The sequence below is a fragment of the Pseudochaenichthys georgianus genome, chromosome 7, assembly GCF_902827115.2.
Source record: "Pseudochaenichthys georgianus chromosome 7, fPseGeo1.2, whole genome shotgun sequence".
Taxonomy (NCBI): domain Eukaryota; kingdom Metazoa; phylum Chordata; class Actinopteri; order Perciformes; family Channichthyidae; genus Pseudochaenichthys; species Pseudochaenichthys georgianus.
In genome coordinates, this window is record NC_047509.1 from 45,024,678 (window position 1) to 45,042,588 (window position 17,911).

General features: G+C 42.6%; 1 protein-coding gene across 1 annotated transcript; it reads left to right on the plus strand.

Moving 5' to 3' along the window:
* Positions 1–1,223: 1,223 nt before the first annotated feature.
* Positions 1,224–15,824, plus strand: vps4a (vacuolar protein sorting 4 homolog A). The gene is given in 9 exon segments (XM_034087624.2): positions 1,224–2,324; positions 2,652–2,772; positions 2,774–2,797; positions 7,655–7,803; positions 8,964–9,045; positions 14,103–14,138; positions 14,140–14,302; positions 15,334–15,453; positions 15,701–15,824. Coding segments are annotated over 9 exon segments (822 nt in total). The 5' UTR covers positions 1,224–2,299; the 3' UTR covers positions 15,803–15,824.
* The last annotated feature ends 2,087 nt before the right edge of the window (positions 15,825–17,911 follow it).

The window sequence follows — 17,911 nt, forward strand, 5'->3', positions numbered from 1 at the left end:
CAAGAAATCTACCCTCGTGGGGGCGCGCTCATTAGAATTGAGGAGACATCTGATTGGCTATAGATAGAAATAATTACAAGTACGAATATGCTGACCGTCAGGGGAGTCTCAAAAAACCCACACACGAATGCGCAGCGATCCGTTCACAGAGAGCGGGTTGTGTTTGCAGGTGCAGAGGTTTTAAACGGAAAACAAATATGTGAGGATCAAAAATACACATGTAAAACTTTTTTCTGTAGCCTATTTGGATTTTATTTACATGTATATGAAACGGAACACATTTGTGTGTGCATTGAAAAACACACAAATGGATCCGGAAATACAAGTGTGAATCCTTTTGCGGATCATGAAATACAAGTGTGAATCCTTCTGTGCGCATGTGTGTATTATGAGACTGTTCTGAGCCCATACGCCTCCTAACAACACATCTGGGCCAAAAGTCTGAAAGATAAGAAATACGATCTAAAGATAAAAACCATCTGAAACTGGAGAATTACATTTGAAAATATGAAATAATAGTTCTGAATCTGAAAGTATAAAATCTGCAGCTGAAAATAAGAAGAACTAAATAAATAGAATCTATAGACAAAAGGGAAATGTGAAAGAATACAGTTTATTCCAAATAATTACTAAACTGAATCAAAAATAATATTCAAACTGAAAAACGTTTCATACACTTATTAGTTTGGATACATCATCTTATTTTTAGAAGTTCAGGATAAAAACTTTCAGATTATCTAAACTTTAGGCCAGTATTTAGCTCCATAGATTTTTCTCTGATACCAAAAAACTTCCATGTTAGTTTACCTCTAAAGGGTTTCTGTCTCCTATGTGCAGGGGCCATCGTCATGGAGAAGCCCAACGTCAGGTGGAGCGACGTGGCCGGACTGGAGGGAGCCAAGGAGGCTCTGAAGGAAGCCGTTATCCTGCCCATCAAGTTCCCTCACCTCTTCACATGTACACACTAGGGGCGTTCACACAAAGTTCTTTTCCCACAATAATTCATGAGAACTCTTTTAGTTCTGATTAACTAAAGCAGATCGCGTTCACATGAGTTCCTGGGGGTGGATTAGGCAAATGAAGCTGCTGACGTCACTTCTTCTTCTGCTTTGAGTTTACTGGCAGGCCGCAAACAACTTCCCGGCGTGTACAGTAGGTGGCGGTATGCATAGATATATATAAACACTAGATGACTCACCCGCGCTGCTGGGCAATGGAGACCCAGGCTGAAGTCGAATAGTCCATTTAGCTTAGGAACCTTCCTAAAGGAGTGAAATGACCCGGAAGTCCCTCAGTGGCAGCCATGATAAGTGCCGTTCGAATACTCTAGAATGATGAGAATGATAGGAAAGGAGGTTTCAAACTTCCTGTATAACCTCCTTTAGCTTAGGAACCACTGGACTTCCCTAACCGGCAGGAGAAGCGAAAATGCTGCCCCACAATGCCTTGCAGCCGCAGCATTTGCCGTCACTCAACAGTCGGCCGTTCACGGAAAAAAACGATTATGACGGAGAAATTATATCATGAAAGTTACGGTGCTTATTAAGCTTTTTAAAACATAGGTGGTAAGTTGCCAAAGTGCTTTGTTTTGAACGTTCATCAGTATTATAATCAAAGAGAGAAATATGAACCTTAGTTTTTACTGAAATGATCAAATAAAGTCAACATTTCAGTCTTCACTGAGCTGTGTGGGGTTTGTTCAACTTTTAAAAGATGTTTGAATGGTGATATACACAGTGATAGATGTTAAGGACTAACGTTTATAATAAATACATCTGTATTGATTTTAAGATCTTTAGTTCATACAATCATACGTATTGGGATCATTTGTATTAATGTGGACCGGAGGGAGAGGGTGACGAGCAGTTTCACTTTCCTTTTTTATTTCAATTCCAACTTTGGTCATGAAGAATATGTTTCTCTGTTGTCCACGTTCATAAAGCAAAGCAGCAGCATCAGAGCACGGTGCAGAGTCTCTAGATGAGTTTACAGTAGTCCCTCGTTCTTATTAAACATCCATGTTGTCGTCCGCTGTATAGAAAATTGTGGTTTCCATAGTTTCCCCACAGCAGCAGACGCACACAATGACGTCCGCTGGCGCATCATAAACACGTCGGATAGTGAAAGTGCATTCGGATTCTCTAAAGTACCGCAGTCTCTTCTCCTAAGTCCTTTTAAATTCTCCTATCCACTATCCCTTAACCCCGTGACGTTTCACTCAGAGGTCAAGGAATAGACGATAGGGTTAGAACTTAGGAGCTGATTTTTAAACTATCCGACTGCAGCCCGACGTTGCCACATGGCGGCCATCTTGCCGCAGGCAGGTCACTCATTCATAACATTATGTCTCTGGTGTATTATTGAAATAACCGTAGATTGCTCAATTTTCAACCAATTTTCAAACGGTTTGGTTTGTTATAAACATCAAAGATGTAGTTGTAGATGATACTGCATCCTTATAATTATAATCATTAACTCTTTTTTTTCAACATGTGTTGTTGTCTCCTGTATTACAGCCATGCTAATAACGTTTATAATAAACCAAACCGTTTGTAAATCAGTCAAGATTTCAGCGAGTACTCCGGTGTGAACGCGCCTATTACCTCTGTTAGATAGTTCCCTCTCATGACCAACATGTCTTCTGATCTCAGGCAAGCGGACCCCATGGAGAGGCATCCTGTTGTTCGGCCCCCCAGGCACGGGGAAGTCGTACCTGGCTAAGGCTGTGGCCACAGAGGCCAACAACTCCACCTTCTTCTCCGTCTCCTCCTCAGAAGTGGCTGGGAGAGAGTGAGAAGTACGTCTCTTCCTGGGCGGGGGTCTGTAGTCTGAAACTGTACTCTAACCTGGGAAAGACACCTTTATTATAGAGACGGGTTGTGTTTTCAGCCCACTGCTCTCAAACCAGTTACACACAACTACCCCAACAACCAACAGTAGTGACAGTAGTTGTAGAATTTTTGAGACTTTTAAACTTTAATTACCAGTGTTGCGCACCCTATCCCCCCCCCCCCCAAACACACACACACACAAGGGGGGGCGCAACACCGGTAATTAAAGTTTAAAAGTCTCTACAACTACTGCTTTAACTGCTACAACTACTGTCGCAAACTGGATGAATGTGAAGTATGTTGTTAAAGGAGGATGAAAGCGTAATTAAGGAGCACTATTGGACTCTGGATTGGACTGGATTGGACTCTCTTCTTGCATAGCCGCGGGAAGTCATTTTGCTCAGGGGGTGCTGCGAAAAGTGGGAAGGGGGGCTATGGAGGTTTTTCCCTATCTTTATTCAAGAGCGTGGTATTTAAATTTGAGAGCATACTTTATTGATTTCTTTCCCTCAAACCCTGTCCTCGCACTCAAATAGTGCCTGCTTGCACTTAGATGTGCTCTGCTTCTGCTAAAACTTGCACTCAGATATATTGCTGTTTACAGATTTCCTGTGTTTCAGCTTAAAACCTTCTCCTCGCACTCAGGCTGTTTCTGTGCGCTCGTAAAATGTCTGCTCTCAGATTTCTGCTGTGCGCACTTGGATCTTTTGTGCAACAACCCTGTCAAAATCCCTCAACCAATAGGAGGCCTGGTTTCCTTGCGGGTGCGTTCGCTTGACTTATTAGAGCGTCCCGTAAGGGCGGTTACTCTTTGGTTTATAAACTACCGCCCTCCACGGCTTTATAACATAACATGTACTTCACCTGTTTAATTTACAACTTTTTTTGGGGGGGGGGGAGCACTGTCAGCGATACGAGCCGCATAAACTGTTTGTTTTAACTGTTAGGCTTAATAAACCATACAGAACACCATCACGACTGTTGTCACCCCGAAAAGCTATTCCTTTTTTACCAAGAAAGATAACTGACCTGAACATCAATTCAAGCAAATTCCTTGCGGTGTTCTGTGTTTTCCAGGCAGCGTCAGACAGAAGGGCATTAATTGGTGTGCTACCTAAAGCAGCAATACATTGGCTTGAATCACTATGAAGTTTTGATTTCTCATGTTCATTGCATTTTTCTGTTGCCTTCCGCCAGTTAGAGAATCCCCCCTTTACAAAGCTGCTAACATCCATCCTCACGCTGTCTTCATTAATTAGCCGTTTCTGAACTGCTTTGAGTTTGACACATGTGAAACACATGATATGGTCACTTTCCTCAACATAATGGAGCCACTTCCATCTGTCAAACCAACTTGCATTAAATGACCGACAGAAGGTTTCTTTGCCAAACTTTCTACCGGGAAAATTGAAGTCAATTGGCTGGTGTGGCTTCTCCATTGATTCAACGCTAGCTTCTTCTCCTTCCACATGTTCTCGATCGCTGGTGGTAAGGGGCGAAGTTCTCCTAGTTCCTGACTCCGGTGGCTCACATGTAGACGGAGGAATTGTAGAGGTGGTGGGCTGAGGAGTAGCTTGTGGTCCACTCTTTTTATTGGGTTGGGGGGGAAAATCCAAAATCCTTTTTTGCGCCATTCTAGAAAGTCACTGTCACTCTCTCTGCAGTGTGTATGTGTCGCGTCAATTACATCACTATCCCACGACCTATGACCTAGATGACTCGGATTTTCTTTATTTGGAAAATAAATTCAAGCCACCTGACTGATACAAATATATACTATTACTATTATATGCTACTGTATACAGCTAATTTTATTTTAAGTAAAATCACAACTGTTTTATGTAGTTTAATCATTTTTATTTAGGTGGTCACTCAGTTTTTCAAATGTAGACCACTCGCCAACAGGTGCTGCAGCACCCCCAGCACCCCTACTTCCCGCCAATAGAGTCTGGCTGCAGACCGCAGCAAGGAGGCGTTTCCTATAGGGGCGTTTCCTATAGTGAACGACGGGAGTCGGCTCTCGCCCGCGAACGAGCCGTTTTTTGTTTTGTTTTTGCGGAGGGATCTAGAAGGCACATTATGCAATGTGCAATGTGGACATTATCCCGGTTATTACACATGGCCACATTCTCAACAAAGTAACGACATGACTCCCAATAATAATTGAAATGCTTTTATGGATTTAGAAAAATATTTTATTGATTTAAAAAATAGTTTTATGTATTGATTTAAATTGACATGCATCCGCTAAGAAAAGTAGTCCGTTGTTACTGTTTGAACTAACGTAACAACGGCAGGAACTGCTTCTATAGTGTTTTTGAGGAGCTTTTTTATTACAGATTTGAAAACATCGTTGCTTGCTTTAAAAGTAGCACAATTCATTATGTCAAACCTTGAAAGATATCCCTGCCCTAATGCCAAAAGTAACTGGCAACTGAATATGTGTCGCCGTAGCTATGATGTCTATGTCTGGACCGCTGCGTAAAAAGGAGGGTTTCTGCCCCATTACTTCTCTTCTTACTTCTATAAGAATAAAACACGGAGGACGGAGATCTCTTTTTGTCCCCCTCTTCTCCCCGCTGCAGCCTAGCAGCTGATCTCAAAGCACGCTCCCCTCTCCTGCAGGGAGAAAAACTATATGTATATACTTTATATAGGTTGATACAGTAGCCCCTTTTTTAAAATAGTTTTTTATAGGTGTTGCTATCTGTTTTGTGTAGCGTGGTTCTACAAGCAAGTCAATGCATTCCAGGCCCGGTTCTACGGGGGTGCATAAGGGTGCATTGCACCCTCAGTTGAGTCGTTATGCACCCTCATTTGAAAAATGAAAAGTAAAAAAAAAAAAAATGAAAAGTGAAAAAAATGAAAAGTGAAAAATATTACATTTTGCCTACTATTACTAACAATAGTAGTAATTATAATAATAAGAATAATATAGTTGAAATAAAATAAATTGTAATTGTGGTTGAATAACATTGTCTGCTGCATTTATTTGGTCAATTTAAGCGGTAAGTAACGTTATTATGTCAGGTGTGCGTGACCTGTGCCGCTGCACATTCATCATCTGCAAGGTGCTGACACAGCAGTCAATGATGGACATCAGAAAATGGTTAAAACAACCAGCCCTTATCGCCAGCAGTAACACTGCATCTACTGCAGGTAATAACAGTTCAGATCATGGGGACATTACGGCTACAACAACTGGCGCCATGCTCTTATAGGCTACGTGATAAGGGACTGGGAAGGCATAATCAAACAAAGAGCACATAGATCCATAGGTCTCTTAATGTTGCTCAAAAGTGCACCAGATTGATGGTTTTAACTTCAATATTAAAAAAAAAAAATCTTCCCGGGGGAGCATGCCCCCGGACCCCCCCCCCCCAGGGGAAGTGAGGACCCCCCTAGAGGGATGTTAGGTCCACTCCCCACTTATAAAAATATCACTTTACCACTGCACCCTCTCTAATCTCAGATGCACCCTGAGTCATTTTGTTCTGGAACCGGGCCTGATGCATACCGGTGGTATCAGAGAGTTACACGGGTCTGTAAATGCAATGAAAACAATTGGCCACAGCAAATAATTTATATTAAACATGTAATTTTTACTTTTGAATACTTCAGTACAAAGGATGTCTTGAATAATTTAAGTGATATATGTGTACACATATAAATCATTAGTCAAAACAGGGCTACATTTGATTTAATTAAAAGGTATCATATGTGGTAAACTGAAGAGCCCTTTGGGAGCCGAAAGAGCTGGCTCTTCTTGGTGAGCCGAACCAAATGATCCGGCTCACCAAGAAGAGCCGGAATTCCCATCACTAGAAGGAATGACTTCTTCTGCGAGGATTTATAAAAGCAGCTGGAATCCCTTAAGTTGCAATTGGATAAAAAGAGTTAGGAAACGCCCCTATACGATCCGCCTCCTTGCAGCCAGACCCATCTCCTTCCCGCGGCTATGCGCGCATGCATGGTTGCCATGGTTGCCCTTCTGTTTATTCTCCGTGCTGGATTTAGCAGCAGAGGTGGGGTTTCGCCGGTCAACATGTCCGTTAAAGTTTAAATCTTCTGGACAAAATTAGAAAAGTGCCGGTCAAAGGTCTTCTTTGTTATTTATTGAGCTTTAAAACAAATCAATAACGACATATAATAATATAAGAATAATACACGGAGGACGGAGCCTCTCTTTTCCTCCCCCTCTCCTGACAGCCCGTCAGTATCCGTGGTCTCATGCAGCTGGCTGATCCAGTAATGAGTGACCCGACAGTAAAAATAAACATATTTATAACTAGTTTAGGTAGTTTGAGAGGTCATTAAAATAGCTAAGGGTGATGATCTAACTTGAAGTGTGTGTTTTGTTCCGCTCATCGCTCCATCACAGGGGGCGGAGCTGCAGGTTGTCATGCAGAGTTGCGTGTCTCCTCTCCTGTCCGATTAGACTTCACTCGCGTTTATGTCCATATCGATCAAATCTAGCTGGAAGCTCCTGCTGGGTGCACTGTCCTGCGAGATACCGGGACCTGGCTCGAAACACTGGGGCTATTGCGTCATCGTTATCAGGAAATGATCGTTATAGGGCGTAATCACGGAGCCGTTTGCCCCCCAGAGCATTTCGTCCGCAGATCTACCCACCTTGGGACCCGTTATCGTTATTGTTTTCTGCGTTTCCATGTCGGCCTCGTGTGGCCGAACCGTCTATCTGATAGAGAACTGTAGCAGATACGCCCGTTATCGTCCTTGTGTGGCTGCAGCCTTAGAAGGACTGTGCCTTCTCTAATATTGCAATCAATCTGTCTCCGCCCCTGCCCCCCCCCCCCCCCCAGGTTGGTGAAGAACTTGTTTGACCTAGCTCGGCAACACAAGCCCTCCATTATCTTCATCGACGAGGTGGACTCGCTGTGCGGCTCCAGGAACGAGAACGAGAGTGAGGCCGCCCGCCGCATCAAGACGGAGTTCCTGGTCCAGATGCAGGGTGAGACACCTGACACCGTCTAGACTCTAGTCTAGACCAGGGGTGGCCAACCAGTCAGAGGTTAAGAGCCACATTTTTTCTATGTTACTGCAAAGAGCCACATCAAACACACAGTCACTGATACCGCTTGTTTCAGTTTTTTGTTTTCTGGAGACAAGATTTCAACCACGTCACTGATGCATTTTTGTGGCATTGGGATATATATTTTTTAAATCCTCTGGAGCAGAGAGAGGAGCTGTGGATTATTGTTATTGATTAATGCATCAGTGTTTCTTGGGTCAAAAACACTCACACAAACTCACAACTTCAAATGTAACACGGGACGAAAGTAACGGAGCGATTTGATCCGAGCCCAAACAACTTTGACCGGCCAAATTACGTCAGAATTATCAGCATTCAGTACTTAACAGACCTACTAAATATCAGGTTTAACTGTCAGGAGTAGCTAGTATCACGATACCAACATATTGGTTTCGATACCAAGTCAAGAATTGCGATTCCGATTATTTTTCGATAATTTTCTTAAAAAAAGGGAAACAGTCTTAAATGTAATTATTGTGCTTTATTTCACACCAGAACCAGAACCATAACACAAACTTTTAAACAATGAGAACAATAAATAAAATAAATGACAAGAATTCGTATTAAATAAAATGAATACATTTCTCACAAACAGGCCTTGTGGTGTCCGCAGGCTTGCCCTCACTGTCAGAGATATAGCTAAAATACTTCCAAATGTAGCTTCTGCCGTCTTTTTCGTCAACAAGCCGAGGCGCAGCGGCAGTTGCACTCCCACTTGCAGCCATGCTTCTCGTTTTCTCACATGCTCTGGCAGCTAGCGCGTGCACGGGAGAAGGGAGGGACTTAGAGCGTGCTTGAGAGGGGAGGGACTGCAGGCACGGCTGCAGTGCAGGGAGTGGAAGCAGAGCGCTGAACACACACGGCTCTTATTAAAACGGCGTCTCTCCCCCAAACTCACACATATACAATTCGATATGAACTGAAGAGCCGCATGAAACTAGGCAAAGAGCCGCATGCGGCTCGAGAGCCGCGGGTTGGCCACCCCTGCTCTAGACTATTCTAATGTTGTGTGGACTTTACCAAGGTCATCCTAAATATGCGAATACAGAAAAGCTGACTGAAGCTCTGTGGTTGTGCAGGTGTGGCAAACAACAACGATGGGGTCCTGGTGCTCGGGGCCACCAACATCCCCTGGGTGCTGGACGCTGCCATCCGCAGAAGGTCAGAGGTCACTCCGTGTGTTTGCTTCACCATGACTTCTGCGGTGTTATTATTATTCAGATAACCAAATGATTCTCTGTCAGTCAGAAGAGACACTTATGCCATGCTTATACATGCATATACAACAGCTGTGTGTACACTCTAAAGACTGTGATTCTGGGCAACTGCAGCATGGTCATAGTCTGTTATTTAGTGGGAATGCTGACACAGCATTCCAACTATCTGTTATGCTACGCACAAAATTCTTTATTATTCCGCCGGGTTAATTTGCACCTCTTCTTCTCCCACATTCCACATCACAGAAACTCCGTTCAAACATCAAAACGTACAGCTCGATCAGGAATCGATGGCTATTACTTTTCTTATTCATAACTTTCATAATTCCAGAGATACATCCCATAATTCATCACATTTTTAACATGGAAGTCAATGGAGAAACTCTTCAGACTTGAACAATCGTCATGCAACTTCTACTGCTGTTGAAGTTGCTGCTGCAACTTGTTACAACTTGTTGCTGCTGCTGTTCCTTCATAGTTTCACTCAGAAACCTCATTCCAAAATGTTACAAAAAATTAAGCAAAAATAATTAAACTAAATGCCTGTTGAGGGCATGAAGTGACAAAAACGTTCAACATGTCTCCATTAAACCCCATTGTAAGTTCAGCCTCATCTTTCCCCACCACAGCAGCCACACACCTTTAGTTAATCTGTCAAAAAGGCCACATTATTAACCCGAAAGTACACAAAAAGATCACTTCAGACGCTCAAGTTCCTTGACATGCTTCACGCTTTGAAATTTCACCGATATCTGTTACGGTTCTTCAACAAAACGTTCACATGTAAGAGGTTTATCTCTCATTCAGAACAATGAAAATGCTCTCCTCTCACTGATTACTGCACATCACCATGGAAACCTTTGATCTCTGGACACGTCATTAGCTCAAATATAAACACCTGTGTCATGGAACACGATGATGTCATAACTTCAACTGACATGCTCAGAGCAGCAGACTTCAGATAATGGTTAACACAGCTCTACGTCAATTATGGGTGTCATCATATGCCGTTGCCATCCCTCGCCATAAAACAAGATGTCGCTGTAACTCCAAGTAGAGTGGCGAAGTCCTTCCCCTTCCGGTGGACCTCCATGGCACCTTATTTCCGAAAAATTATGTATTGAAGTCAATGGAGAGAGAAAGATTATCTTTCGATCCCGTTTGAATTGTGCCACAAATTACACATACAGTGGGGAAAAAAAGTATTTAGTCAGCCACCAATTGTGCAAGTTCTCCCACTTAAAAAGATGAGAGGCCTGTAATTTTCATCCTAGGTATACCTCAACTATGAGACAAAATGAGAAAAAAAATCCAGAAATTCACATTGTCTGATTTTTAAAGAATTTATTTGCAAATTATGGTGGAAAATAAGTATTTGGTCAATAACAAAAGTTCATCTCAATACTTTGTTATATACCCTTTGTTGGCAATGACAGAGGTCAAACGTTTTCTGTAAGTCTTCACAAGGTTTTCACACACTGTTGCTGGTATTTTGGCCCATTCCTCCATGCAGATCTCCTCTAGAGCAGTGATGTTTTGGGGCTGTCGCTGGGCAACACGGACTTTCAACTCCCTCCAAAGATTTTCTATGGGGTTGAGATCTGGAGACTGGCTAGGCCACTCCAGGACCTTGAAATGCTTCTTACGAAGCCACTCCTTCGTTGCCCAGGCGGTGTGTTTGGGATCATTGTCATGCTGAAAGACCCAGCCACGTTTCATCTTCAATGCTGATGGAAGGAGGTTGTCACTCAAAATCTCACGATACATGGCCCCATTCATTCTTTCCTTTGCACGGATCAGTCGTCCTGGTCCCTTTGCAGAAAAACAGCCCCAAAGCATGATGTTTCCACCCCCATGTTTCACAGTAGTTATGGTGTTCTTTGGATGCAACTCAGCATTCTTTCTCCTCCAAACACGTCTCGTTGAGTTTTTACCAAAAAGTTCTATTTTGGTTTCATCTGACCATATGACATTCTCCCAATCCTTTTCTGGATCATCTAAATGCTCTCTAGCAAACTTCAGACGGGCCTGGACATGTACTGGCTTAAGCAGGGGGACACGTCTGACACTGCAGGATTTGAGTCCCTGGCGGCGTAGTGTGTTACTGATGGTAGCCTTTGTTACTTTGGTCCCAGCTCTCTGCAGGTCATGGACTAGGTCCCCCCGTGTGGTTCTGGGATCTTTGCTCACCGTCTCTTCTTGTGATCACTTTGACCCCACTTTGACCCCGCGTGGAGCCCCAGATCGAGGGAGATTATCAGTGGTCTTGTATGTCTTCCATTTTCTAATAATTGGTCCCACAGTTGATTTCTTCACACCAAGCTGCTTACCTATTGCAGATTCAGTCTTCCCAGCCTGGTGCAGGTCTACAATTGTGTTTCTGGTGTCCTTTGACAGCTCTTTGGTCTTGGCCATAGTGGACTTTGGAGTGTGACTGTTTGAGGTTGTGGACAGGTGTCTTTTATACTGATAACGAGTTCAAACAAGTGCCATTAATACAGTTAACAAGTGGAGGACAGAGGAGGCTCTTAAAGAAGAAGTTACAGGTCTGTGAGAGCCAGACATCTTGTTTGTTTGTAGGTGACCAAATACTTATTATACCGAGGAATTTACCAATTAATTCATTAAAAATCCTACAATGTGATTTCCTGGATTCTTTCCCCCCATTCTGTCTCATAGTTGAAGTGTACCTAGGATGAAAATTACAGGCCTCTCATCTTTTTAAGTGGGAGAACTTGCACAATTGGTGGCAGACTAAATACTTTTTTGCCCCACTGTATGATGTTTGTCAATTTAAAAGATAAGTCAAAAATAAATAAATGTGTCGTAAAACTATGAAGTAACACATTTGTTTGTGTGAAACGCTCAATGAACTACATTTCTGGTCTTGCAGAACAACACACGTCACCAAGAGGCTAATAAAAATGACAAGGCTGTAATGCTAACTAACGTGCTAGCTACTAGCTAGGTAGCTAACTTGATCCAGCCACTCCTGGTCCTTTCATCAGACGGGAAGCGAAAGAACGATCAAGACCCATTGCTGGTATGATAACAACCTGGTACTAAGTACACAGGCATCTTGTTAAAGTTATTTTCGCCAGCTGATCTTAGCTATCTCTTAGTGGAGGAAAACAATTGTGACATCACTTACGCGACTCTGGGATTTGTAGTCTTTCTAGTTGCGTATTTTTCAGTCTTATATTTCAACAGTTTTACGACAAACTGTGACTTTTTTGACATGGAAATTATTTTTTAAGATTGACAAACATCATATGTGTAATTCATGGCGCAATTCAAATGGGATCGAAAGATAAGTGTAAGAGCCATTTAGCCATATTATTTTATGGTAATGAATTATGGTTTTGTGAGCCAATTGAATATTCTTTAATTTAACTTAAATTAGCTGAATAACTATGAATTATTATTATTATACTGTTTTTGTAACGTGTTATGAGAGGAAGTTGGAAAAGATTTTGACCGAGGGATCTTGTTTGTTTATTTGTTTAAATACCGTGCAAATATTGCATGTCAGCAGTGGGCCGCCAGCTGATCTATTGAACCTCTCAATAAAGCACCTGAATGGAACGAGCAAGTATCTGATTTCTTGAATATACGCGAGTCAATACTCGAACTCGCCTCCTAGACTAAGTGGCCTTTGAACATTAATTTTCTTTTGGACAATTGGCCACTACAATAAGTTTTCTCTCTCCATTGACTTCAATACATTATTTTTCCGAAATAAGGAAGAAGTAGATGGGCGTGACTTCGCCACTCTATGGACACGGTCCGATCGTCCCCCAAACTTCGCTTGTATATCACCGGTCCATGCCTCAACAGCTCTACGCCAAATCTGACATCTCACCATAGGCTGTTTCCATGGAAACGCATCCCTCGCCAAAAAACAACTGATATGAAAATGGTCAAAACACCACCAGACTTCAGATGACAGTTAATGGTCCATCCCTCAACAACATGTCTATGTGCCATTAGTGACTTTTCCTCAAAAGCTGTTGCCATGGCAACTCATCCTTCGCCGTAAAACACGATATTGCTATAACTCCTATGAAAATGGTCAAAAAGTGCTCAAACTTCATGTGTGCTAACAGTCCAACCGTGAAGACATCTACGTGATAGTTTTGAAATGTATTCAAATGCTGTTGCCATGGCAACACAAAGCTCGCTATGAAACACACGGTTTTCTCATAACTTCAGTGAAATGCTCCAAACGGCCCAAAACTTTACAGGTTTGGTAACGATGCAGCCATCAAAACATCTAAGCGTATTATGGAGTGTCATCAAATACCGTTGCCATGGCGACAGATCATTCATCATCAAGTTAGTTCAATAGTTTGCAGTTCAAATATTCTGCTGCTTTTCCAAGCCTTTTTACTTTCTTTTCTTCTCTTATCCCACATTCAAGTGTTCATGTATAATTTCAATCTAAATTCTTCACTTTCTTCTTACACATTACATTTCAGCAGAGCAATTCAGCGTCAGCTTTTCAGCATAAAGCATTCCCACTAGCAATTTCTTCAGGAATTGCATTCTCTAGTTATAATAACAGATTCATCTTCTTTAGTCTTTACATCTCTTGGTAGTTTGTGAGTACCACACAAAAACTCACAAAATAGAATTAAATATATATTTTCAGCGAGCTATGAAAAGTAACAACATGGATTTTGATGCAACACACTGTGCAGAAGTATTTCCCCTAGTGGAAACCAGGAAGAGAGTGTACCAGCACCATAGGATCAGAAATTGTGTTTTAATGGGGACATCTTTGTTTTACTTCATGTCGCCTACACACAGTGTTATAAACATATTATATGGGTTTAGGTTAAACTTCCAAAAAACAAAATAACTTGCCAAAATGTAAGCCATATGCATTCACAAGGTCAAAATTATCAAATCTAAAATGCATGTTCCAAGTGAGGCACAAGGCTTAAATGTGTGTGAAGCTGCTCACTGATGGAGAGGGGGGTTTCCTCTATGGGGGGTCAGGTTTGAGAAGCGGATCTACATCCCCCTGCCGGAGGAGCCGCCTCCACCTGGGGAACACGCCTCACAGCCTGAGCGAGCCCGACCTGCGGCAGCTCGCCCACAAAACCCAGGGGTACTCCGGCGCTGACATCAGCATCATCGTGAGGGACACTCTCATGCAGCCCGTCAGGAAGGTCCAGTCTGCCACCCACTTCAAAAAGGTGATATCTTCTAAGCCAGTGGGGGAAAAAAATCTTAAAGGGGACCTATTATGCAAAATGCACTTTTTGATGTCTGTTATACATAAATATGTGTCCCCGGTGTGTCAGGGAACTCACAAAGTGTCAGAAAAGAAAACGCTCTCTCTTTTCCTCCATACCCACAAAGAAAACGGGTGTGCAAACGAGCAGATCCAGAATTTTGGCTCCCATGACGTCATTGGCGACATCCGACACACGCGACACGTCCCAACCTATCGTCTCCGGCACACGTGACACTTCCCAACCTATGGTCCCAACCTATCGTCTCCATATACAGTCGTCAAGCTGAATCCCCTGTCGCAGCTGTGTGTCTGTGTATTCAGCAGGATGTCTGCAGGAGGCACTTAAGAGTAAAGCTGTTATACTGTATATAATACATATAATGGCACTGTTCTAGCAGTAAACACAAGCAAGAACATGTCAAGCTATGTGCTGTATGAGAAACAATGCGTGTTTTGGGAGTAATATGCTCTGTGTTTACATTAGTCAGCATGCTAACACTCAGAGCTAACGCTGTACTGGAAAGAATATGTGTAACGTAATGTCCTTGCGGTAAACCCTGCGAGAGAGAAAGGTTTGAGCTCCATTCTGTTTCAGAAATAATGCTTGAAGTGGTTTGGAACATAATATGGCATTTAATCACGGCAGCGTTTAGCTGAGTTTCTCCCGGTAGAAAACTCTTAGCAGGGGAAAGCTGCGTGACGCTACAAAGGGGCGTGGCTAGCAGCAGCTGTTCCATTTAAAGCAGAATCAGCCTTTTTGGAACAGGGCTGGAATAGAGGGGTATGAGCAGTATGAGGTATGGCTATGATCTGTTTGGTATTTTGAGCAAAAAACTTCACAGACATGTTTTGTATAAGTATGGCACTACAATATATTTTTCAAATGTAGCATTACAGGTCCACTTTAAAGAGGCAATTTCAGTAAATTTCCTGTTATAGTTACTAATTATCCTTAAACACTGATCTCCGTCTCCTGTTCTGACTCGTCAGATTCGAGGGCCGTCCAGAAGCAACAACCAGACCCCTTGTTCCCCTGGCGACCCTGCAGCCATAGAGATGACCTGGATGGAGGTGCCTAGTCATAAACTGCTGGAGACTATAGTATGCATGGTGAGATACATATTGAATGTTCAAATTGACCAATCAGAATCGAGTATTCACAACTTAGCAGCTTGATAATGCACAATAATATCCCGTTATTCATTCTTTAGTGTGATCAGTCTACTATCAATCTAATTTACCTTAGCTGCACACAACACTCATCAAAATGTTCCACAGTGTGATGTCTAATGCCGTATAATCTTGCTTGATGGAAAACTACGTGAAGCTAACTGTCCTGCGTCCCCTCTCTTTTCAGTCGGACATGCTGCGCTCCCTGGCCACGACCCGGCCCACGGTCAACACTGAAGACCTGCTGAAGGTCCAGAAGTTCACAGAGGACTTTGGGGTGGAGGGCTGAGAGACAAGGCTCCAACCCCCCCCCCCCCCCGCTCCACCAGAAGTCAAACTGCTCCCATCAACTTTCAACCCCCCCCCCCCTTTATTTTGAAATCCTCAACGAAGACATGGCAAGAAATCTGATCCTCCAGAAGGTCTGAATCCCTGGAGGAAGTTGACAGATTGCTACATTATTGTAGTAGTTGGACTGTAGAGCTCTTTCCCCCCCCCCATTTCAGACTGTTCCATTACAAAGCAGCCGCACCAATGTATCCACTACAACTTTCTGCTTAGACGTGAGGAAGGCTGCTTCAGATCTGAATGATACAGTTTGTCCCTCTCTGAAGGACTACATTTGTCTGCCTGTGTGCACTTTGCTTTGGGTTTTAATGAAGGACTGACATTTGAAGAAGAGAGTTCTCCTGACTGCATCCAATTGTTTTTATGAAACTTGTTTGTCTTAATGTATTTTGATGAAGTGAATGAATCATCACTGACTCAGTGTCCCTCTGCAGCTGTCTGCAGGCGTTCATATTTCATATCTACAATAGTAGAGATGTGCTTAAGAGCCAAACGCTACATTTCCTCAATCCAAAAAAGAAAAACATGTTGTTTTGTCTCCAGTAGCTCTTCAGAAAAATAATTATCTCACAACGAAGTTGATTTGGTCGTATCACATGTTAGGAAAAGGGACCACATTACTCCTGTTCTGGCTGCCTTACACTGGCTCCCTATAGAACACAGGATAGAATTTAAAATTCTTCTTCTCGCCTACAAAGCCCTTAATGGGCAGGCGCCATCTTACCTTAAAGAACTCATTATACCCTACTGTCCTACTAGGGCATTGCGTTCCAAGAATGCAGGGTTGTTGGTTGTTCCTAGAATCTCTAAAAGTACAATGGGAGCCAGAGCCTTTTCTTATCAAGCTCCACATTTGTGGAATCAGCTTCCAGTTTGTGTTCGGGCGGCAGACACCCTATCCGTTTCTAAGAGTGCGCTTAAGACCTTCCTTTTTTTGATAAAGCTTATAGTTAGGGCTGATTAGATTCAGCCCCTAGTTTTGCTGATATAGGCTTAGTTTGTCGGGGGACATCTTACTTCTTCCTTCTCTCTGTCTATACCTGTGTACTCTCATGTTCCGATTAACCCAGCTTCCCCAAATGTCTTTCTTTTTGGTGTCTATATACGCTGGGATCCGGAGTCATGGATGATCCTGCGGTCCTGTGTCCTGGATCGCGAGCGCTGGATCTTGAGTCGTGGCTGTGGTCCTGGATGGATATCCTCGTGGATTCATCTTCCTATTATACACACATGCATTTCCAAACATCTGGACTACCTATGTTGCAAATGTATTATCTTTTCAATTTACACACGGCATCTATTGCACGTCTGTCCGTCCTGGGAGAGGGATCCCTCCTCTGTTACTCTCCCTGAGGTTTCTCCCATTTTCCCTTTAAACTGTGGGTTTTCTTTGGAAGTTTTTCCTTGTACGATGTGAGGGTCTAAGGACAGAGGGTCTAAGGACAGAGGATCTAAGGACAGAGGGTCTAAGGACAGAGGGTGTCGTATTGTCATACTGATATTCTGTACACACTGTGAAGACCACTGAGACAAATGTAACATTTGTGATATTGGGCTGTATAAATAAACATTGATTGATTGATTGATTGATTGATTGATTGATTGATTGATTGACATGTTCTTCTCAGCAGATAGTTGCTTCACTTTCTGACATTAAGGTCATACTAAAAATTGGAACCAACCTTTAGCAGGGCGTAGAGTTTTCACTTGTATCTCATGGGCTGCTGACAGAGATCATGTGATGCTCTCGAAATCCATTTTCTAAGGTCAAGACTGAAGTTTGAACCGCAGCTCCACTTTTCTTTTTAAAGCAGCTCAAACTACTTTCATCTATTTAAGTTTCAGATTGTTCAGTACGCTGAACACTTCCTGTTAAAGAGAATCAACCAAGCACATCTGTTAACATTTTTGATGTAGTTTTCTCTACTATAAATGATTCAACAGACCACTGTTTATACAACTTGACTAATAGGGATACCGTATGTTTACATTTGAACTATTTATTTATGTCTTGTGAAGGATTTCTGTTATTTTGGGAGGTAAATATGGC